At 44.7% G+C, this 23129-nt stretch overlaps 1 protein-coding gene and 1 long non-coding RNA gene across 2 annotated transcripts; one reads left to right on the top strand and one right to left on the bottom strand.

Annotated features, from left to right (window-relative positions):
* Positions 1 to 5713: 5713 nt before the first annotated feature.
* LOC146075823 (uncharacterized) lies at positions 5714 to 23087 on the bottom strand. The gene is made up of 3 exons (XR_014473638.1): positions 21869 to 23087; positions 9552 to 9812; positions 5714 to 6517 (listed from the first exon to the last, which is right to left on the bottom strand). It is a non-coding gene; the product is annotated as an uncharacterized LOC146075823 (long non-coding RNA).
* Positions 9495 to 22914, top strand: LOC146075822 (putative N-acetyltransferase 16). The gene is made up of 3 exons (XM_083185457.1): positions 9495 to 9734; positions 20690 to 20914; positions 21918 to 22914. The coding sequence occupies exons 1-3, from the start codon at positions 9570 to 9572 to the stop codon at positions 22641 to 22643; spliced, it is 1116 nt and encodes a 371-aa protein (XP_083041583.1). The 5' UTR covers positions 9495 to 9569; the 3' UTR covers positions 22644 to 22914.
* Positions 23088 to 23129: the final 42 nt, after the last annotated feature.

The raw sequence follows: 23129 nt of genomic DNA, 5'->3' as shown, positions 1-23129 counted from the left end.
GCCCTCCAGATGTTGTGAAACTACAAATCCCAGCATGCCTTGCCACAGTTTTAACACTCCCTTATAGCAAAACTATGGCAAGGCATGCTGGGATTTGTAGTTTCACAACTTCTGGAGGGCCGCAGTTTGAGGACCCATGGTGTAAACCGACCCTCCCCTTAAAGAAAATATATTTATATGTATTCTATCAATTTATAATCTTTCAGCTTTGTAGAAAATACCACAGTCGCTGCTTTTCTCTGACTCCTGATACCATAACCTGATTAACAATGGGTGCAATAACGCAAATGAGGAGCACATATTTAACATACACTTTAATATTGTAGTTATAATATATACATATCAAACACCTGTTGTATAATCCACTTATCTGTGTAATGCTTTAAATTAACTTATAATTGATTGTGAACTTATACAGCTATACAGGAGGAGGAGGATTTTTTTTATTTTCATTAAAATGACACTGACACTGTTCTGGGTCCCATTCTATAGCTGTCATTAAACATGAGCTGATAATTGGGTGTATATTAGAGATGTATTTGGTTGGACAGCGCCACCTCCTGGTGGTTCATCTGCAACTGCAGTCTCCACTTAATATAATTTCTGGAGTAGTTGGTGTTAGTCACCCCCCTCCTCCACCTCCGCCACCCCTTTTTTATTTCTGCATTTTTCTCCGGTACCTGTAAATATGTATTTGCACAAAAGCCTTTTGCATGTGGTTGTATAGCACAGAGAGAACAGGGGCAAACTATTATTTTTTAGTGGTGTGACATGCACTTACCGAGTGACAGGGAGCTGGCACACATTACTCTGATTTCTTTACCCATTTTGTGACCCCCTTACTTTTACTTTTACCTGAGTGTGATTGGTTAAAAACCCACATTAAACATATATTTTCCTCCTCACCTGTGTGGTGTAATTACTGGTACATTAAAAAGTAGCCATCTTGCACAGCTGTGAACATTAGGAGGAAGCCATCTTGCACAGCTGTTAACATTAGGAGGTAGCCATCTTGCACAGCTGTGAACATTAGGAGGTAGGCATCTTGTACAACTGTGAACATTAGAAGGTAGCCATCTTGCACAGCTGTGAACATTAGAACATTAGGAGGTAGCCATCTTGCACAGCTGTGAATATTAAGAGGTAGCCATGTTGCACAGCTGTGAACATTAGAAGGTAGCCATCTTGCACAGCTATGAACATTAAGAGGTAGCCATCTTGCACAGCTGTGAACATTAGAAGGTAGCCATCTTGCACAGCTGTGAACATTAGGTGGTAGCCATCTTGCACAGCTGTGAACATTAGGAGGTAGCCATCTTGCACAGCTGTGAACATTAGAACATTAGGAGGTAGCCACCTGCACAGCTGTGAACATTAGGTGGTAGCCATCTTGCACAGCTGTGAACATTAGGAGGTAGCCATCTTGCACAGCTGTGAACATTAGGAGGTAGCCATCTTGCACAGCTGTGAACATTAGAAGGTAGCCATCTTGCACAGCTGTGGACATTAGGAGGTTGCCATCTTGCACATCTGTGAACATTAGGAGGTAGCCATCTTGTACAGATGTGAAGATTAGATGTAGCCATCTTTTACAGCTGTGAACATTGGAAGGTAGCCACTTGCACATTTTGGCCAATAGTTGGTATCCATGTTGCACAGATTTGTCATTAATAGATACCTATCCTATGTTATTAGTAGGTAGCCATCTTGAACAGCTTTGACCATTAATAAGTATTCATGATGCATACTGTAACTTTGGATACTAGTAGGCAGCCATCTTGTACAAATCCCAAAAATATAGTTATGTAATCCTCTGGTACTGTGCTGTGCCTGGGCTGTCTCATGGGTGTGAACATAAGGTGTACAAGGGTTCTCTGCACATGCAGATATAATAACAAAGTCACATGGAGATGTTGGAATATATATACTGTGACATGGAATCACATACACTGGATGTAGATGATGTCTGGGTCCTTATTTTATGCAGGTAAACAGCACACCAGGATAACAGCTCGGCAAGCAAGGTTACAGCATCGCAGGGTTTTCCATAGATACCACAGTCAGTGTACACTCCACAGCACCTAACATACTATTACATTACTGTAATATCTCCCAGCTGCTTTTCAGCATTGGGAGCAATGCCCTGGACACACATATAACAGGAAGCCACAGCTGCTGCTAATCATCCAAACCTTCATCACATCAGTCCACCGGACTATATCTATTTGTCCTGCTGCTGCTGCTCTAAATCCTGGACTGGATCTTCCATATTACCCTCATGTGGAAATATGCTGTCCCTGCCACAACATACAGTATATCATCTATATATCTGTCTAGTGTCTGTGTGTTACCAAAACACTACCACCTGTTGGCAGCAAGTGAAACTACATCTAGCTTTGGAAGCATTTGCTTCGAGCGGGCTTACACTGCCATCTATTGGCAGCAAGTGAAACTACACCAAGCTTTCATTTGCATTCAAGCGGGCTTACTAGTATACACACACAGACACACACACACACAGAGACACAGACACACACACACAGACTCACATGGTCTTCTTCAACTATTGCAGAGTCGTGTAGAACAAATGACCAGTCTGTGTTACCTTCCAATGGCTACTGGAGGCTTTTAAGATGCGGATATACTTTCTCTATCCCTCTTCTTAGAAGAACCTCTGTCTCTCCCTATGTGGGGTCTCTCATCATGCAACAAGAACACCCTCCAAGCTCTCAGATGTCTCCAACCCAAGAGCTACATGTACTAAGCCTTGAAAAATGATAAAGTGGAGAGAGATAAAATACCTGCCAATCTGCCCCTAACTGTCATGTAATAGGCGATGTTTGATGCATTAATGTTAGGGTCTGGTTTGGTGATGTATCACTTTCCACTTGATCAGTTTCCAAGGCTTAGAACATCGGGCGTCAACAGAAGGGCTGAATGATCCCCCTCAGAGGCGTTACTAGAACTTTGGGGGCCCCATAGCAAAATCTTGAAAAGGCCCCCCCCCCCCCCCAAACCCCAAGTCACTGAAATGTCCCTTAGTAGGAGAGTGAGGAGCGAGATAGGGAGAAAGGGAGCTTTCATAGAAAAGGAGGAAATGAGGGGGCACAAAGAGAGAGGGATGGACAGAAGGGGGTACAAAGAGAGGTATGGACAGATGGGGCAACAAAGAGAGAGGGATGGGGCACAGAGATAGGGGTGGAAGGGAGGTAGCACAGAGAGAGAGGGATGGACAAGAGGGGGCACAGAGAGGGATGGACGGTTGGGGGCACAAAGATAGAGGGATGGGCAGAAGAGGGCATAGAGAGAGGGATAGACAGATGGGGGAACAAAGAGATAGGGATGGACAGATGGGGGAACAAAGAGATAGGGATGGACAGAAGGGGCATAGAGATATAGAGAGAGAGGTCCTGGGGTTTTAACTTTTCATATTCAGTTACTGCAGTTTACACATCCTCTCCCACTCCCACCTGAATGATAGTATTTCAGACCCTTCAGATGCGCACCACCAGCAGCAGCCCTCCTACAGGCCAGACCCTCCTGCGTGTCTGTCTCCCATGAAGCGTCCTCCCCGGCACCTGCAGAAGCCTCCAAGCCCCCAACTCTAGCTGCAGCCTCTCCTATCGCTGTCTCCTGCCGCCGCCTCCAACCCCACTGGACCGGCTCCCGCAGCAGCAGCCTCCTACCTCAACGTGATGTCCTCATGCAGATACACAGCGCGATGCCCTCGCGCAGACAAACAGCAGTATGCTCGCCGTCTTGCTGGTTCATGCTGTCCGGCACCGGCAGTAGCACAGGCTGTGCGCGGCTAGCAGAATCCAAGATGCGCACTGCTTGTGTTTGTGTACGACCGTCGCCGCTGCTGGCCTGTAGAGGGCTTTTTAAAAAAAAAAATGAAATTAAGGGAAAAGAATGTAGAGGGTGCAGGGGATTGCCTCGGGCCCCCCAACCCGCCGGGCCCCGTAGGAGCTGCCTCCCCTGCACCCTCTATAGTTACGCCACTGATCCCCCTATGGATTGTATAAGGTAACGGAGCCACAAGAGGGAGTTTTAAAGAGCGGTTTGGTGGTTGATGAGAAACTGGTTCATGTGGCGGTGGAGATAGGAGGATGGTGGTGAGTATGGCTATCAGTGGATGGGAAGAGTGTAGAGGGTGTGAGGTAGATCACACCCTCTGACAGATCATGACCCGTCCGACCGGATCCTGTCCGCTCAGGGGCCAGACGTTCCCCACAGTGACAATCCCGTGATGAGAAAGGAAGCAAATACCCTCCACCGTCCTACTTTGTCCACCTCTGCATCATTACAGGCCTACGCCATGCCTGATTACCTCATTATTAAGGGTAGATAATAAGATAAACCTCTTATTAGGGTTTCTGAGTGCCCAAGGCCCCTCTGAATCTCAGGGTCTGTACTAGTGTCCCCCATTAACCATTAGTGCACCACTGACACTTTCACCAATCCTAGGCTGGCTCTATTATCATTAATAATAATCATTTCATTTATATAGCCCTCTTTCTCTAATACGACTCAAGGCGCTTAACGGGTAGAATAAATGTAATACAGTACAGGAACAATGAAGTACAGAAAAGCTTTTCATAAACGACACTTAAGGGAATTATGGAAATGCTTGAGTAAACAGGAAAGGGTACTCTTTACCTAGAACGGCGCCCGTCGTGGGCATCGCGGGTACATTTATGTGTGGCCGCGACGCGACCGACGCGATGCCCGCGATTTCCCATTGAAACCCATGTTAAACATGGAAATCGTGTCGGTCGCGTCGCGGCCGGCCATAAATGTACCCGCGATGCCCGCGACGCGATGCTCCCGATTTCCCATAGGAATCAATGTTAAAAGGCGCGATGGACCCGATTTTACTGTTAAATGGCTCAATGGACCCGATTTGGCCATAGAAATCAATGTTAAATGGGCCACAGAGCCCATTAACCCTTAAATGTCCCCCCCAATTTTTAACGCCACCCCACGATCCACGCGAACCCGAAGCGTGGCGAGCGCAGCGAGCCCGCGAGGGGCGGCGGTACGCGTCCTCCGACCTTTTCATGCCCTACTATCCACTAGGGCGTGGAGTGAGAATATAATAGTGTGGCGAGCGCAGCGAGCCACCGAGCCCGAAGCGTGGCGAGCGCAGCGAGCCCCGCGAGGGGACGCGGATACCTTCACAGGTAGACGCGTCCCCTCGCGGGCTTCACAGGTGTCGGCGTCGCCACGGACACCTGTGAAGCCCGCGAGGGGACGCGTATAACTGTGAAGGTATCCGCGTCCGCTCGCCACGCTTCGGGCTCGGTGGCTCGCTGCGCTCGCCACACTATTATATTCTCACTCCACGCCCTAGTGGATAGTAGGGCATGAAAAGGTCGGAGGACGCGTACCGCCGCCCCTCGCGGGCTCGCTGCGCTCGCCACGCTTCGGGTTCGCGTGGATCGTGGGGTGGTGTTAAAAATTGGGGGGGACATTTAAGGGTTAATTGTGCTTATTTGGGCTCTGTGGCCCATTTAACATTGATTCCTAGGGCCAAATCGGGTCCATTGAGGCATTTAACAGTCAAATCGCGGTCAATCTGCCTTTTTAACATTGTTCCCTATGGGAAAATCGCGGTCATCGCGGTCATCGCGGCCATCCCGATTTACCCGCGATGACCGCGATGACCGCGATTTTTACCCCCGACGACCGCGATTTCAATCGCTGGCGCCGTTCTAGGTAAAGAGTACCCAGGAAAGTCTTGAGTCTGTAACTGTGCGGGGAACTGAGTTCCAATGCGGCAGAGCCACATGGCTAAAAGTTCGACCCCCAGATGAACAAGGTTTCTAGGTACTGCTAAAAGTCCTTCATCTACAGATCGCAGTACTCGGGTTTGTTAGCTAAGCAAAAAAAAAAAAAAAACGCTCAACTGGCCGAAACCATGCTGCACTGCAGGCGGGGCAGATGTAACAGTTGCAGAGAGAGCTAGATTTGGGTGGGGGTGTGTTCAAACTGAAATCTAAATGACATTGTAAATATAAAGCAGCCAATATTTTTGCCCTGCACAGAAACAAAATAACTCACACAAATCTAACTCTCTCTGCTCATGTTACATCTGCCCCACCTGCATGGTTTTGCCCAGTTGGGGGCTAACAAAGCTGAGTCACGCCTGCCATCCAGGTGAAGCCTGAATAGGCACCCAGCCCAGCACAGGCTGAGGTGCTGATAACGCATTGGCACAAATGCCGCAGAGACGGAATCAGACTGTGCGTGTTCTCTTCTCTCCACAAGACATCTGTGTGCACTTGAGCTCCGCCGGGCACCAGTAATACTCATCATCTACAAGAATAAGCTATCATCGCTCCTGATGAGCGGATTGTGTTTATATTTACATCTGAAGGCTTCTATAGCGTCCTCTTATCTCGGGCGCCGTGGAGCTGAATTAAGCTTCCTCGCATCGTGTCAGTCGTAGACGTCACATCATTCAGGATAATCCGATTCATTACCATTTTGCTTGGAGTTTCCTGATATTTCAAGCCTATGAAAGGAACACGATTTAGCATGTGGCGGCAGTCTTGGAGACGTACATTTCTATACATACGTCGGAGCCGCCCCCTTCTTTTTGAGCTATTTGTGATTTCCCTGTCATCTAACAATGAAGTGATGGTAGCAATGGAGACAGCTGTTTCTCTGAATACATCTTTATACTGATACAGGCCATCACTAGGCAGTGACATCACTAAGGCTCAGTACTGTACATGCGGGCAATCTGCGGGTTCAGGCTCAGGGTGGGCTGCACTATCATCCGCAGCCCCCCCGCATAGATAATTATCGCATATGCTCTAACCTAACGTATGTAATAATTATTGCAAAGGACAGCTCTTGCGTTAAGATGGGATGTGTAGCGGGTCCCCGATGGCTCCCCAGCGGCTCCTCCTCCTCCCTTATCCGCCTGATGCAACAAGAAGCCCATAGGCTTCTATGGGGCGATACCGCCCACAGCGAAAACCCGGCGTGCAGGTTTTCCTGCATATCAAAATGCGGTAAAAACCCCGTTAACGGGGATTTTACCGCATTTTTCCCTTAGTGCATCCCGTCCTCAGACTGGACACAAAGAGCCTCATTCAGACCTGTTCATTACGCTGCATATACATGCAGCCTACGAACAGATGCGTTTTCCCCAACACTCCCAGCGTTTTTCTTAGCACTCCCACTAAACGGCCGAACCCCCCCCCCCCCCCAGACTTCTACTTCCTGTCAATCACCCTGCAAACGGCGTGAGAATAGATATATTTTCAGGATTTCATCGCAGGACAGCCTTCCACATGTGCGCTGCTAACCGCACACATGCGCATTGAAAAATCAGCTGCGGTGCAAATTCGCAGTCCTGCGATCATAGGCGCCGAAACCGTGGGTGCTCCGGGGCCCGAGCACCCACGGAAATTGAGGAGCACCCACGGGCTACGGCAGCATGGTCCCAGCAGAGGAAATGCTGTCAGCAGCGGGGGTCCCTTCGGTGGATGGGAACTAGTAGCGGTATTAATACCGCTACTAGTTCTCATCTTCCGCAGGGACCCTGCTGCTGACATCATATCCGCTGTGACACCAGATGGAGCCAGCCTGGTGATTGCTGTGTGCAGCCGGGAGAGGTCGGGCGCTGGTGATCTGGTGCCAGAGGTGCAGCGATGTCGCCTGCGCCGTGTCACGGAAGTCATTGAGGCAGTGAGTGACAGAGGCTGGAACTCTTCCGGCTGCATGCCGTGTGTGTGTGTGGGGGGGGGGCAGCAGTCTGTGTGTGGGGGTGGGGGTGCGCGAGCGGGCATGCGTGGCAGTCTGTGTGTGTGGGGGGGGAGGAGGGGGGCGGTGGTCTGTGATGGGGAGAGCACCCACCAGAAAAAAATAGAAATCGGTGCCCCTGCCTGCGATCAGTTCTGAATTGGGCCCAAGAGATATTTGGCAGCACCATAGGGAATGGGGATGAACTGTTGGGTGAAGTTTCTGCAGAGGTATTCTGTTCTTTAAAGTGGGACATTTGGAAAGTAACTTAAAGTAAATAACTTGCAATGAAAAATTGGTTCAACTGTTTAAGTTTAGGTAATAATGATCAGGGTGGAGACAAACCGCAGGATTTGATGCCATCGAAGATGGTGTAAGTAAGATAGTCACATGAGAGGAGAGGGCCCTGCTCGTGAAGCAGATTCCTAACAGCCGGGTCTGCCTGCGTTTTTGTGCGGCACTCCAACTGGATCCCTCCCAGCATCCCCAGTGGTGTGCGCACCCCTGGATTAGTGGCATGCGGTAGGGTGAGGCAGGTGAGGCACAACCTTTCCTGTCATACTAGCGTATATGCCAGAGTTTTGAATTTATTAAATATGTCAAAAATACAAAGAAAATATTAAAAAAAAATCTTATTTTTATAAATCTATTCATTTGTATAGTCAAAACTCTGTAGTAAAAAGTCTATGGCAGGTGAGGCAGTGCCTCACCTGGCTACCCATTCTGCACATCTCTTATCAAAACTCAGTGAATCTCCAGCAGTATATACTGCTGCACATGTGTATAATGCCGGCATGTACCCCATGGCTCATATATTGTGTCCTTAGATTGGACTCCAGGTCCAAACCTCAGATGTCCTATTATCACAAAGAGCGGCGCTTACCACAAAATCTGTCCTTTGCCAAATTCTTCATACATACGGCCTTAATAAATGCCATTATGCATGCGGACACTGGCGACAAGCATCGCAAGCTGATTGCCATGCTTGCTGCAATCTGCTTAGGGTATTAGATGGCTGGGTTTGGTGAAGAAGTGGGTCTTAAGAGCCCATTTGAAGTTGTGTTGAGAAGTGGAGAGTCTGAGGGAGAGAGAGGTAGAGAGTTCCAGTGGTAGGGAGCAGCACATGACAAATCTTGAAGGTAGGAGTGGGAGGAAGTAACCAGTAAGCAGGAGAGGTAGGGTGCATTTGTGGAGCGAAGGGGACTGGCGGTAGTGTAAAGAGAAATTAGGTCAGTGATGTAAATGGTAAAGGAATGGGGGAGGGCTTTGTAAGTGAGGAGCTTGAGTTGGATTCTGAAAGGGAAGGGAAACTAGTGTAGGGCTTGTAGGAGAAGGGAAGGTGGTGAACACCCTGTATGGTCTCAGGCAAGAGGTATGATGCCGGAATCTACAGTAAAAGGACTGATGTATTGCAAAATAAACATTAATTCAAGTTGCAGTGAACCACCAGAAGGAAAGTTCAATCTCATGATAAATGTGAACGCTGTTTAAAAGACTCATTCGTTGAGAAAATATTAAATATGAAAGAAAATGCGCCTACAGTTCTTTATATTTCCTCTATGTGCTTTTTGTATCTTAAAAATGTTCCCGGTTTCAGCCAAAGTATTTTAGTTGAACCTAATATCAGTAATGCCACTATTCTGTTTTCTGGTATTCTGCCCATTTGTACATTAGTAGTTAATAAATGACATTGGCTATAACGAGTTGTGTGATATTTATTGGGCCCAGGGTGTGGCAGGTTTCATAGACTTTGGACGATTATATCATAAGAATCAGAATTCAGCTGCCGCACTCACCGGACGCGTCCCTTCAGCATGTCAGGAGTAACCATCCAGCCGGCCACCGCTGGTGACTATGAGGAGGTGATGTCCATCTCTGGTGGAATATACAAAGGAACTGACTATCTGCCATATAGGTACCATGCATGGCTGAAGGACCCTCGTCGGAGGATGTTTCTGGCCAAATGTGATGGCAAAGTGGTGAGTGTGGCTCAGGTGGGGCCTGGCCGGTACCTGCATCCCCTTCCTCCAATCCATGCAGAGATCCAGTACTAGGCTCTGCGTACAGGGGGTTATAATTAATTCCATAGAGGTGACTAGCCCTGTTCACCAGCAGACAGCAAGTCTTCAGCCACAGTTTCTGCTCTGACTAATCATCTGTCTTATCTCATAAAGCAGAAAATAGAACATAACAGGAGCCAACAGCACCCAAATAACATAACCACCTAGAAACAACCAACCTAATTAGAAGTGGATGGCCAAGGTTATTGCTAGTGCTTCCCCTATATATCCAATATCATGTGTTTTTACATATATATATATATATATATATATATATATATATATATATATATATATATATATATATTATATATATATACCCACAATAGTGTTACCAGGCGCCCTACAATGTTAGATGGTAATTCCTGTCTCTCTTTACTTTATAATACATACACAAAAAGTCTTAAACATAAAAAACATAAAACATTTATTAAAAAAATTGTATTTAAAACAGTTTTTCCATGTTAAATTCTTGTCAGAGGTGTATTTTTCACAAGATTATGGATAAAACATAAACCCAACGCGTTTCGTCTCGTTGTGAGACTTCATCAGGGGTATGTAAGTTTTAAACAAATCTTCAATGAATCTAGCAAGGATTTTTTCTCTCTTGTTGTATATGATAGATTTTATAGGCTGGCCCTTTGGTATGTTGGATGACCCCTTCTGAATTGGGTCTGCCGCCTTTTAAGGTGAGATCCTGTAATCAATATGAGATAAGGACAAAGTTTTTCTTTTTTCAAGTCCTTCTCATTAAAGATTCTTAGTAGAGAACCCTTTTGAATGGGGTTAAGATGGCCCCCTATTTAGCTAGATGAAAACTTGCATACAGTGTGGTCCAGTTACGATTAGATATAATAATGACCTCTTTAAGTCCTCTAATTTTCAAGGGAGAATATGTCCTCTAACAAGTTTTTTCAGGAAGGTTTTTTCAGGATAAATTTTTTGGCTGTTCCTGTTGTGTAGGTGCATGTGTTCACATCACTTGCTGGTTGGACCTTGATGTGAACACATGCACCTACAGCTGATTCCAGCTTTGGACTTCAGAGCTAACACACCTACCTGGGACCATTGTAAATTCCTTTGTGGTTGTCTGAACCTTTAAGAACCTACTGCTGGGCTGTTTAATCTGTTCCTGATTGTATGAAGGGATTCACTGTTTTGATGATCATCGATCTGTTTTGAATTTCATATTGGATTCTTGTTTAACTAACTCCTAAGAAGGAGATGCTCCTACCTACCCTTATGGTTATATCCATATTGACATCTTACTAGTATCATTACTTTTGAAACTACTATTCGCCCCTGATGAAGTCACCTAGCTGACGAAACGCGTTGGGCCAGATTCATATGTTTTGATCACATGCTGTGAATGAACCACATACAGGATACGAACTGAATTGTATTTGTTTGTTTTTATCTTTTGTATACAAAATATTATAAAGGTAAAACCTGCTATAAATAAATATCTTTTACATGATATGCATATTAGTATATCATAAGCACACTCTGTACCCTCTGTTTGTTCATATATATATATATATATATATATATACTGTATATAGCGCTTGAAAGGACCGGCACTCAGGCTGCCAGGATCATCTGCCGGGGTGCCCACTCAAGGGGATATGCAAATGCTGAGAGAACAGCTGGCACTCTCTCAGTCTTTGAATTAAATCAGCCGCACACAGAGGTTATAACTCTACCCTCTGTGTGCGGCTGATTTATTTCAAAGACCGAGAGAGTGCCAGCTGTTCTCCCAGCATTTATATTTATATATATATATATATATATATATATAAATATATCTAAAAGCAGAATAAGAACAGGCGCTCCATAGTGCAGATGAAAGATGTAAATTTATTGAAAACAGGTAACAAGGGTAGGGTAGGTTAGGATCACAAACCAAGACAGGCGGTATAGGGTACCGCAGACACAATCAGCATGAATAGGTGCCCAGCACCGTGTAATCCTAGGCACTGCTTACACCAAGGTTCCTTAGTTCTTACTGACGTCGCTAGGCCACGCCCCAACGCGTTTCATCATCGACTTCGTCAGAGGGCTGGCCTAGCGACGGTCAGTTGCCTCTTTTATCCTCCACCCACTCTCACAGATGTCGGTAGATGCAATCTGCTCAAATTAGCTGCACCCTTGGAGCCTTGCCGGATAACATATATAAATCTAGCATGGTACATTTCCATACAGACAATGCAATTTTTCAAAGTAAATATACATCAAGCTTTTACAATAAAAAACATGCATATAAAATACAATTTAGTACATATTATCTCTTAGCATGCAAATCCATACAATAAGAAATCCATACAATAAAAATTGGTACAGTCAGAATCAGTACCAATCTATTAAAAAATTATCGGTACATCAGAATTCATTGATACATCAAATGAATATATATGAACTTCATAATATTATTTCTAAAAAAAACCTTTTTGTTAGAAAAAAAAAAATAACACATTTTTTGTTATATGTAAAAAATTATTTGTTATAAATCGTCATATATAAAACAAAATCTCTTATGCCGCGCTAGTTGAAATACCATATATATATTAATACACAATTCATGTGGACGGCACTCCTCAGGCCATGCAATTCAACTTGCCCGGTACCTTCCAATAGATCCCCGTCAGACCAGCGGGTACATACAAATGCATCCAACCAACGGCGGCACTCACGGATGGTAATAAAGGCAATAACACAACTGTAAGTGTCCAAAGTTTCAGTGCCCTGTGACTTTTATCAAGAACAGTATGGCGTATATATATATATATATATATATATATATATATATATATATATATATATATACACACACACATGTATATATATATATATATATATATATATATATATGTGTGTATATATATATATATATATATATATATATATATATATATGAGTTATTTTGTTTCTGTGCAGGGTAAATACTGGCAGTATTATTTTTACACTGCAATTTAGATTTCAGTTTAAACACACCCCACCCAAATTTAACTCATTTACATCTGCCCGACCTGCAGTGCAAAAAACAAATTTGTACTGCAATCAGATCTGAATAAGGGCCATAGCGAATGAAGAGAGACAATGCATGTCATAATAAATATTAAAATAAATTAATATTAAAAATAGTAATGTTAGTTTACATAAATAAAGAGCAAGACTATTGCTATCATACCATCTGCAGGGGATGTAATGTCGCTGAGCAAATGTTGAAAATGAATATTATACTGGCTGTAACTGTGCACAAAAACTGTGCAGCACGCTCCCTTTTGTCACAAGGTAACGTATACCGAAGTGAATACTTGGACCTGAACCGGGGTTCATAAGTTGGAATTTAATTGCTCACTTTCCTGAGAAGTATAAGTACCTATAAGTAATCTCATCTTAATATGAGGACTTGGTGGCTCGTTAATGGGAATTAGATAATGGATGTTAACTGGAAACGAAGAGTCTCGGATCCCTAGGATGGTTGCAGAGTTACCGTATTTTTCGGACTATAAGACGCACTTTTTCTCCCCAAAAATGTGGGGGAAAAAGTACATGCGTCTTATGGTGCGAATATGCAGCATAGAGGGGAAAAAACCTTATTGTAGCGCTCCCTGCGCTGGATGGGAGAGGCAGCAGATATCGGGTGCCGGTAGCTGCGGCGGCGGGTAGCGGCGGGTCCTGGCTGGCTGCTGCTGCTGCTTCGCCGTCATCTTGATCCCAGCATCTCTGAGAGTGCGGCAGCAGAGCGTCCGCATCAGCCGGCATCACGTGACTCCGACCGCTCCTCTCCTCACCTCCTCCTTCCTCAGAGCGCTTTGGGCAGTGTAAGCTGACAGGCTGTTCGCGGGGAACCTGTGTCTACACAGTAGGTGTGTGTGCTGCTGTTAAATGAACCTGTGTCTACAGTGTGTGTATGTACCGCTGTTAAATGAACGTGTGTGTGTGTGTGTGTGAGAGAGTGTGTGTGTAGTGATTTCTGTCATACTGCAAATGCCAAGGTTTGCTGTTAAACTGCTGTTAAATATTTTGCTATAATAAAGTGACTCCCTCGGCTCACCTCCTCCTTCCACTGAGTGCTTTAAGTGAAAAGCCATGATAACCAATATTTTTGCTGCTTCAATTTAAAATGAATGGGGATTTTTTTAAGTTCCCTATACTGTATGTTGTGAGGTAAAAAGGTTCTCATATGCCTTAAAAAGCTGCTCTGTACTGTGACTATCGCTGTGCATGTGTGGCTGCCTGTCAAACAATGTCTATAGTATATTGTGTGACAAATAGTGTAATATAATATTATATTACACTATTTGGGTTCAGAATATTTTTTTCTTGTTTTCCTCCTCTAAAAACTAGGTGCGTCTTATGGTCAGGTGCGTCTTATGGTCCGAAAAATAGTAATGTTCCCAGTGGTAAGCGCTCATTCAGTCCATACGGCTTGATTGCATTCAAGCGGTGTATCCATCTTGTTTCGAACCTTAATAAGATGCCTCCTCTGTCTCCTCCACGGATAGACTCTGGTATGTGGTCTGTGGCTATGGGTTTTAGGTCCCTCAGTTTGTGCTTGGATGTTGTGAAGTGCTTGGCGACAGGCTGCTTGTTGTCCTTGCCTTCCCATGCTGCTTTTAGCGGACCTTTGCATGGCCATCCTTTCTCTCATGGTCCTGACTGTCTTCCCTATGGAAATTTTTTTTTCTGCAAGGACATTGTATCACGTACACCAGGGGTGGCCAAACCTGTCCTCAAGATCTACCATTGGTTCATGTTTTCCAGGCAACCTGTGGATCTATAGTAGGAATGAATGCAGCAGGTTTGAAAATGTGATAGTTAGTATTGACTACAGCTGTGCACCAGCTAGGTGATCTGGAAAACATGGACCGTTGGTAGATCTCAAGGACCAGTTTGGCCACCCCTGACGTACACTATATGTGTAGATCTGCACGTAAGAATGTGTTTGATGGGAAAAGTCCTGTTATCTACTGGATGTGTGTACGATGTCCCTGTAATCATGTTTTCGCACGTTGTGCATTTCAGGCACTTATAACATCCCGGGGGTTTGGTAAGGAAATCTGCTTTAGTTTTTTTCTCAGCAAACCCTGTGATGTCGCTGTGGACAATGATGTCTTTAACACTGCGTGGGTCTCTTCTTGTTGAAGCCAGGTAGGCTCTTATCAGTCTTGACTATGGGCCTTAGGGCCCTGGTGGCCCTTGATTGCACTGCACTGCTAACATTGAGCTTGGTGACCATGGGTAGTTTTTCCCGCTGCTTCTTGCTTTTCATCACTTTGGCTGTCAGTAGGGTTTCCCTGTTCATTTTTAGCACTTCCTCCTTTTGTTGTATCAGGAGTGATTTATTGTTCCCCCCTTGTGAACTTCAAGATCACCTGTGTGAACTTCAAGATGAAGTCATCAAGTATCTCTGGAAGTTTTTCAGGTTCGCTGACTATCCTTGCTGCTCTTAGCATCTGTGATTTTGGTTGTTTTTTGTAGAGCAATGGGATGGAAGCTGTTCGCCCGTAAGATCGTATTCTTGTTGGTTGGTTTGACATACAGCATAGTTTTTATAGTGCCTCCTTCCAGGTTTACTTCACATCCAAGTAGTTGACGTGTACCTCGAGCACTGCATTGTCAATTTAAATGGGGGCAATTTCCCATTGACGTTGCTAATCAAGGTGTTAAGTTCTTGTTTATCTCCCGACCATAACATAAACAAGTCGTCTATGTACCTTGTGAGGAGCAGGATCTTACGGGAAGTTTGTGGATGCTCGTGAAAAAATTCCTTCTTAGCTCCAAACATGTAGATGTTTGCAAATGATGGGGAGACACAACTCGCTATTGAACATCCAGACAGTTGTCGGTAAAATTTTCCATTAAATAGGAAGTAGTTTTTAGTGAGTGTCAGTCGGATGAGGTCCATGAACAGAGAGAGATCCAGTGAAGTCATGTTGTTTTCAAACAGAAAGTCTCTCATTGCACTCAACCCCTGTCCCTGGAGGATGCAAGTATAGAGGCTGGTGACATCCATGGTCACCAGCAGAGTTTCATCTGGGACCCTTTGAAACATGGATAGAGTTTTCAAAAAGGCTGTGGTATCCTTAATGTAGTTCTTTTGAACAGTGGCTGTACTATACTGTCCAGAAATCTGGAGATTGGTTCATAGATGGACTTACGAGCACTTATTATCGGACGCCCTGGTGGGCTGCTCAGACTTTTATGAATTTTCGGTACCGTAAAAAATACGGGTACCGTAGGATGATCTTGTGTTAAGGCGGTCTTCAGCTTAGTGGATATTAGGCCCCCAGCACATGCATCTTGTCTGTGCTTGTCTGTCTAGTTCATCCTTATATCGGGCAGTGGGATCAGACTGCAGTAGTTCATAAACTGTATGATCTGTCAATTGACATTCGATTTCAGCCACATAATCTGTCAGGTCTTGGATGACGACCCCGTCCTCTTTGTCGGCCGTCTTAAACACGACATCTTTATATCGGCCAAGTTGTCTTAGTGCATACAATTCTCCTTTGCATAAGTTGTTATGCGTGGGGTGTGTTGCTGGAGTGTATCTATTTACTGAATCATCCAGTAAGCGCAAATATGACGTGATGGAGGCGTTCTGTGATTGAGGGTCGAACTGCTGTGTTTTACTACAAAATCGTGATGTGGTTTACTTATAGCTGGTGTCGGCTGATTTTGGCAGAATTCGTTACGTCTGATAATCCGCCCAAACCTGTGTACATCTGGATTCCATGTCAACGCGTCGTATTCAGTAGTGTAGACGAAAGATAAGCCATGCTCCAGTGCCTTCAACTCCTCCTTACTGAGCGTTCTGGAGGAAAGATTATAGACTATTGACACACCGCGGTTCTTGTTTTTATTGAGCCGCACATGTTGGCCGGCCCTATGGGTGTGGCGTCCACGGCGGGACCGGGAAACAGAGCAGGAGGGAAGGCACCTTATTTAAGGTAAGCATGTATCACTCTATTTTATCTCACAGTTCACCTTGAAGATGGAGCGTGCCAGCTCCGAAATGTCGGTCACTTTTTTTCAAATGCCTTAAAAATATACCTTTTTTACAAAGACCTCCGAGTGCCACTGTTTGTTTCCTATTGAAGCTATCCAAAACGTCCTGAGGGTACCAAGGCACAGGCTATATATATATATATATATATATATATATATATATATATATATATATATATATATATATATATATATATATACTTGAAGCATACTTGCCTACCATCCTGAAAATTAGATGACCCTCTCATCCACACGGAAAGGTAGTTAAGTGTCCAGCATCCCCCTGGAAACCTCCCCCCCTCTCCTTGTCCACCCACTTACTGGTTTTTACAAGTTTTTTACTGGGCTGGTTTGTGGGTTCCTTGCACCCCATATTGAACCCCTGGAATGTTTTGGACTTGCCTGATGAAGTGATATTTAATTGCAATATTCACTTACATTTTGCGTGTTAATGTTTGCATATCATATATATTTTACCAGCATCCATGTCCTCCAATCCATGCAGAGATCCATTTTTAGCCTTTATGTCCATTTACTCTCATAGAGTTTATTAATCCAATAATGTGCAATGATGGAGTCCCTGGTCACCAGCAGCCATGCAAGTCTTCACCAGTGAAAATCAGCCCTATACCTCTGCAATGTCTCATAAGATGAAGAATAATACTGTACATGAAAGGAGATTATGGTAACCTCATAACATGACCTCCTCAGCAACCTCAGACAAATCAATGGCTAATTAGCGATTGTTAGTGTAGAAGTGGATGGTCAAGGCTACTGCTAGTAAGTACGGCCATGTGGAGAAGACAGAATACATGCAGGGTATAAAGGGAGACTTTGAGAATGGTGAAGCGAAACGCACGTTGGCATTTTCACTGATTTCTTGCACCTTTATTTATTATGAACTAAAAAACTTTTTTTTTTTTTTAATTTCCAAAAATGCTGTAAAATGTCACCTTATGATGGCCAAGATTGTAATTTGTTAAAACCTCCACCATAATGTTAGAATGTGTTTGCATTGATACTCAATGACGGCAATGAAATCAGCTGTGGTGTTGTTGTTTGAAGCACAACGCTCCTGAGTTGATATATTGTATGTGTTGATGAATTCCACATCCACTCCTGAGATTTAGCACCTATGATGCATTTTTTGTGTGTGTTGTAGTGTATGTGGTTGTGTGTACTGTGTGTTGTGCTGTGTGTATCTGCCCAATGTGTAAGTGTGTGAGGTGCGCTATGTATATATAAATGTGTGTGTGTGCAGTAGTCGAAGTGGAAATTTTGAAGTGGGGGTATGGTAAGGTATGGGAAATTAAAGGCTGATGTTATGTGCACACTCCAGAAAAAGAGGGTGCTGCCACTCAAAAGGGGGCATGTCCTTGAGTGTAGTGTACCATGCCATATGCCCCTTATACACATTATGCAAAACAGTAGTAGACCCCCTTACACTTGCCCTGTAAACATTATTCCATGCGGAAAGAGCCAAAATTTCCCTTATGCAACACAGAATGAGCAAAAAAAAATTCAAATGGAATGATACAAAATTCATGACCTGGATTGAGCCAAAATTCATGTTATGCCAAACTGAAAGAGACAAAATTCACATTATGCTACATAAATTAATCCAAAATTCACGTTATGCACATGGATTGAGGCAAAATTCACTCATGCCACCCAGATTGAGCCAAAATTCACATTATGCCACACTGAAAGAGCCAAAATTCACCTTATGCCACACAGATTGAGCAAAAATTCACATTATGCCACCCCGATTTAGCCAAAATTAACATTATGCCACCTGGATTGAGACAAAACCTGTGTGCGGCATCCATTCACCTCGCAGATGGGGACTGGGGGGGTGCACAGGGGCTGCGGGCAGCCCAGCAGCTTTCCTTGGTGTTGGGCTTGCCCCCAGCGCGATGATCGGCGGTCCCAGCAAGGGTGATTGCTATCCCAGCGCTTGGAGATGATGTCATCTTCAAGCGCTGCCTCCGTTTACACTGCAGGTAGGCACCGCAGTGTAAATGGTGCAAATCCCAGATCTGACCTGGCTTAGATCCATGTTCCAAATGCTGGGTCGGATCCAGGATTTTTGGTGTAAAAGGGAATAAGTGTGTGTGTGTTCTGTGTGTTTGTGTGTGTTGTACTGTTTTTGGGTGTGTTGTAGTGTATATGGATGTGTGTTGTACTGTTTGTGGTGTGTTATGTATGTGTATGTGTGTGTGTTGTGTGTATCTATCCAATGTGTAAGTGTGTGAGGTGTGCTACGTATATATGTGTGTGTAATGTGCTGTGTGTGCGTATATGGTGTGATGTGTGTGTGTGTACAATCTGTAAGTGTGTATGTGATGTGTGGTCTATGTATTTCCCCAATTATTCCCAAATGTTCGAAGCCTCCACCATAATGTTAGAATGTGTTTGCATTCATAAGCTGTGTACACACAGTGCAATATCGCTGGCAATATGGTCGCTGAGCGACCATATTGCCAGTGATTTGTTTGTGCTGCAGCGATAAATTGCCGGGTGCATGCTCCCATGTCCAGCCTCCTAATGGTTGCTGGTTCCTGTGATCAGCTGTTTCCCTCTGAGGCTCCCCTGGCAGAGTCTCCTGTTCGGTCGCTGATGAAAACTGGACACTGAGCAATATATTGCACCCTGTGTACACAGCTATACTCAATGACGTCTGCTGATCCGCTCTGCCAGTCCCTCCATTGGTTGCCTGTATATTACCGTATTCAATATAAAACACTTCTACTTGCATATAAAGCTATTAACCATACTGCACCAGCATATATCTCTGCACTTATCACACAATATCTCCCATCTCGACCACTCCGCTCTGCACAAGATTTGCGTCTCTCATCTGAGCGGATCACTAGCTCCCATTCACTATTACAGGACTTTCATCGGGCTGCTCCCATCCTATGGAATGCCCTTCCATGCACAATTAGACTCTCCGCTAGCCTCCAAACTTTCAAGCGTTCCCTGAAAACTCACCTCTTCAGGCAAGCCTATCATATTTAAGTTCTACACGCATAACCCTCTGAGGCACTTATGTATTATATAGCTTCCCTTCTGGACTTGTAACTTGTTGGGACTGCTATGCTATTACTGGTGCCTGTCCTTGTGTTTCCCTCCTATATCCCTATAGATTGTAAGCTTGCAGCAGGGCCCTCCTACCTCCATGTCTGTCTGTTGTTACCCAGTTTGTTTTATCACTGTTTACTATTGTAAAGCGCAACGGAATCTGCTGCGCTATATAAGAAACTGCAAATAAATAAATAAATAAATGACAGCAATCAAATCAGGTGTGGTGTTGTTCATTTGTCTTCGGTTTCCCAGATCGTCAATCTCGCAATGCAACAGACACGCACACAAACACACACACTCTTCAACTTATTATATAGATGCATGCATGAATGAATATATGCATGTATGTATCTATGTTTGTTGGAATGTATGTGTGTGCACTGAGAATGCCTGCTCCGTGATGGGGGGGGTGCCCCTGCCTTAGTGATAGGAGGATGCCCGCTCAGGGGCGGGGCACCATGCCCTACAAAAATCCTAGAGTGAACACTAAGATCAATTGGGGGTGTCGGGGGTGTCAGGGAACAGCAAAGTGGAGGGCCTGGACTGGATGGGCAGATGAAGAATGAGGTCACATGGCAAAATTTCGAGTCCTGTATACAAGTTCAACAGAAGAGGTTTAGGTTGACATATGACTATTCATTTAGTATAACACATTTTTTTAAGTTGAGGTCTTCAAGTGCACAACACAACATACTAATTTTTGATTAGGTTAAAGTAGGATTTATTACATGTTATATGATGGGTATATGTCTTATTTAATTCTCTCCTCTCAGGTGGGCTTTGAGTCGTTCGTGCTGGTGGATGGTGGAGTCACTGTGGTGGTGGAAGGTCTTCGGGTAGCGCCCTGGATGAGAGGACAAGGGGTGGCTGGTGTCATTCAAAAGTATTGCATAGACGCCATACGTTCTGATTACCCTGAGGTTACAGCAGTTAGTATGACCCGTTCAGAGAACCCTCCGCCCTCCTTGCTGAAGAAGTACACCCTGATCAACTGCAAGGTTAGTTAGTAGGACCTCATCTCAACGGGTTTTCGACATTCTCACTGTCTCTGGTCCTTACCTTTCTTCGGATTAATGCTGTCACATTCCTGAGTAGTTGAGAGGGCACCTTCTTACCATCTAAGTGCCTGTCCAAGCTTGCTCTGAGGTGGGTCTATGGGACACTTCAGCATTGCATCCAAACTGCAGCTGATCCGATGTCCAGACAGGCTGAGCCGCAGCTAGCCACCAGCACTCATTCTGTCTCTCTGGCATGCATGGTGCTGAGGGATTTACTTGGTCCGGCCCTGTGTTCCCCCCTTCCCACAGTGAATGGACCAGCGTGTGTGTAAATCGCCAAAGCCAATCGCTGTTGGGGTTTGCACATGTGCAGAAATGTGCATGCAGAAACCCCAACGATCGGGGCTGGGTCCGAATTTGGATCGCTACGAGTGATTATGAATCGGTCCCTATATGTAGATTGCTTATTTACTAATGGATGCAATATATGAACGTATTTTTTTTCCCCAGTAAAATACATCTGGCTGTACAAGATTCACATTGTCTTGACTTAAGCCTGCCATTTTACGCTGACATTTGTTGTTACGCTCATTGCTGTCTTTCACTATCTTTTTGTGTTCTCCTCCACTCTACTACAACCACAGGTGAGATGCATCGGACAGTCTGGTGAGGACCAGTCAGATTCAACCAATCAGATTCTATCTATCATTTTATAGAATGTACTGGATAAATGATAGCTAGAAGCTGATTGGTTTATGGGCAACTTCTCCACTGGCCCTCTTTAGACTGAGTATGCTTTGCGGTTTTCTGTTCTCACATTGTCTTCCCACCCAGCGTGATTTCCCTTATTTTACCTCCACAGCTGACTATACGTAATCTCCCCTGTGCTGTACTGTCTCCTAACCCTCATCTAATTATCATGTTCACTGTTGTAGTTATTTCCTCTGTACTTACACTGTGTTACCTTGTGATTCATTCTCCTATGTTCTGGCTTCCCCATTAGGCTGTCATATCGGTGCACCTTCCCTCTGACCAGATTGAAGAAGGACTCAAGTTGCTGGAAAGTCTGGTGGACACTTCGGAAAGGTCCATAAACCACTCTGTCCTTGGGCCTGCTGATGTGCTGGGACTCTTTGAGGGGACTAAGCTAGAAGAAGAGCTGCTTCCTGGTGGAAGACTGGTTCAGTGCTGGCTTCCTCTGACCACCCATAGATCCAACCTGGAGCTACTTCTAGAACGGAGGATTGTTTGGCTCTATTCCCACCAATGTGATAGAGGGGATGTCCTAGGGGCCTCCAGTGATAGCACCACTGGTGATACAAGTAGGCACCAACCCAGTGGTGAGCACAGTGCAACCACTGCATCTACCCTCACGCCATCTAATCCCGCATCTACTACTCCGTCCCATCACTTTCCTACTCCTCCTCTCTCATCAATAAATACGTCTTCCCCGCGGTTCCTCAGTCTTGGTACTCCTCCATTCCCAATTCCATTGGTAAAGGGTGCCCACAAATTGGACATTGACTTGTTTGGAACCGACCCGGCATGTGCCAAGATCCATGTGCTAAAGCAGTTGCAGATAGGGACAAAGACTCTGCCTGCAGGGGGTGATGTCATCTGCTTCCTTTATGCAGAGGAGAGTCTCCGGGCAGCACTCACCGACCTGTGCCAAGTGTTTACTCCGTACTCCGTAGTGAGAGAACAGATGGTGCTTGATATGAAAATCTAGCAGTTTATGATCTACGCCTCTAATCTATTTTCTGGGACCATTGGACGAAATATTATAGCCACATGTCTCAGAGTGGCCTCAGTGCGGTTATGTACCAGCCGTGCGTGCACAATTCCGGACACTGCGTACATTGGCGTATTAGCACATTGTATGAGTCAATACTGTAACATACACATTCGCAGAGAATTGCCACAAAATCACTTCCTAATAAGACATTCATATAGTGTATTCCCCACTCCCAGTCCACCAACTTATCTACAGACAACTTGCATTTGGGACACAATACCTATGTCTGCACTGCTATTTAAATTTTAATAGCTTTTGTATGCTTCTATTGTTAACGACAAACAAGACTCGTTTGTCGTGTCAATCAGATACTGGTCTGTCATTGTATACACTATAGGTCAGAACAAACTAAGAATCCAATACACCATACAAAAATCCAAGGATAGGCAAATGCCTGATTGTGTCATCAAACAATTTAGA

This window comes from Crinia signifera, chromosome 4 (genome assembly GCF_055691185.1).
Source record: "Crinia signifera chromosome 4, ASM5569118v1, whole genome shotgun sequence".
In the NCBI taxonomy this organism is placed as follows: Eukaryota; Metazoa; Chordata; class Amphibia; order Anura; family Myobatrachidae; genus Crinia; species Crinia signifera.
The sequence above is the reverse complement of the archived record's forward strand: the minus strand, read 5'-3'. Positions and strand labels throughout refer to the sequence as shown.

What these genes read in the sequence shown, in the direction of transcription:
- LOC146075822 (XM_083185457.1), top strand. Translation starts at nt 9,570, where the DNA reads ATGTCAGGAGTAACCATCCAGCCGGCCACCGCTGGTGACTATGAGGAG. An exon ending in CCAAATGTGATGGCAAAGTG is followed by an intron (nt 9,735 to 20,689) that starts GTGAGTGTGGCT and finishes CTCTCCTCTCAG; the next exon opens with GTGGGCTTTGAGTCGTTCGT. An exon ending in ACACCCTGATCAACTGCAAG is followed by an intron (nt 20,915 to 21,917) that starts GTTAGTTAGTAG and finishes CTTCCCCATTAG; the next exon opens with GCTGTCATATCGGTGCACCT.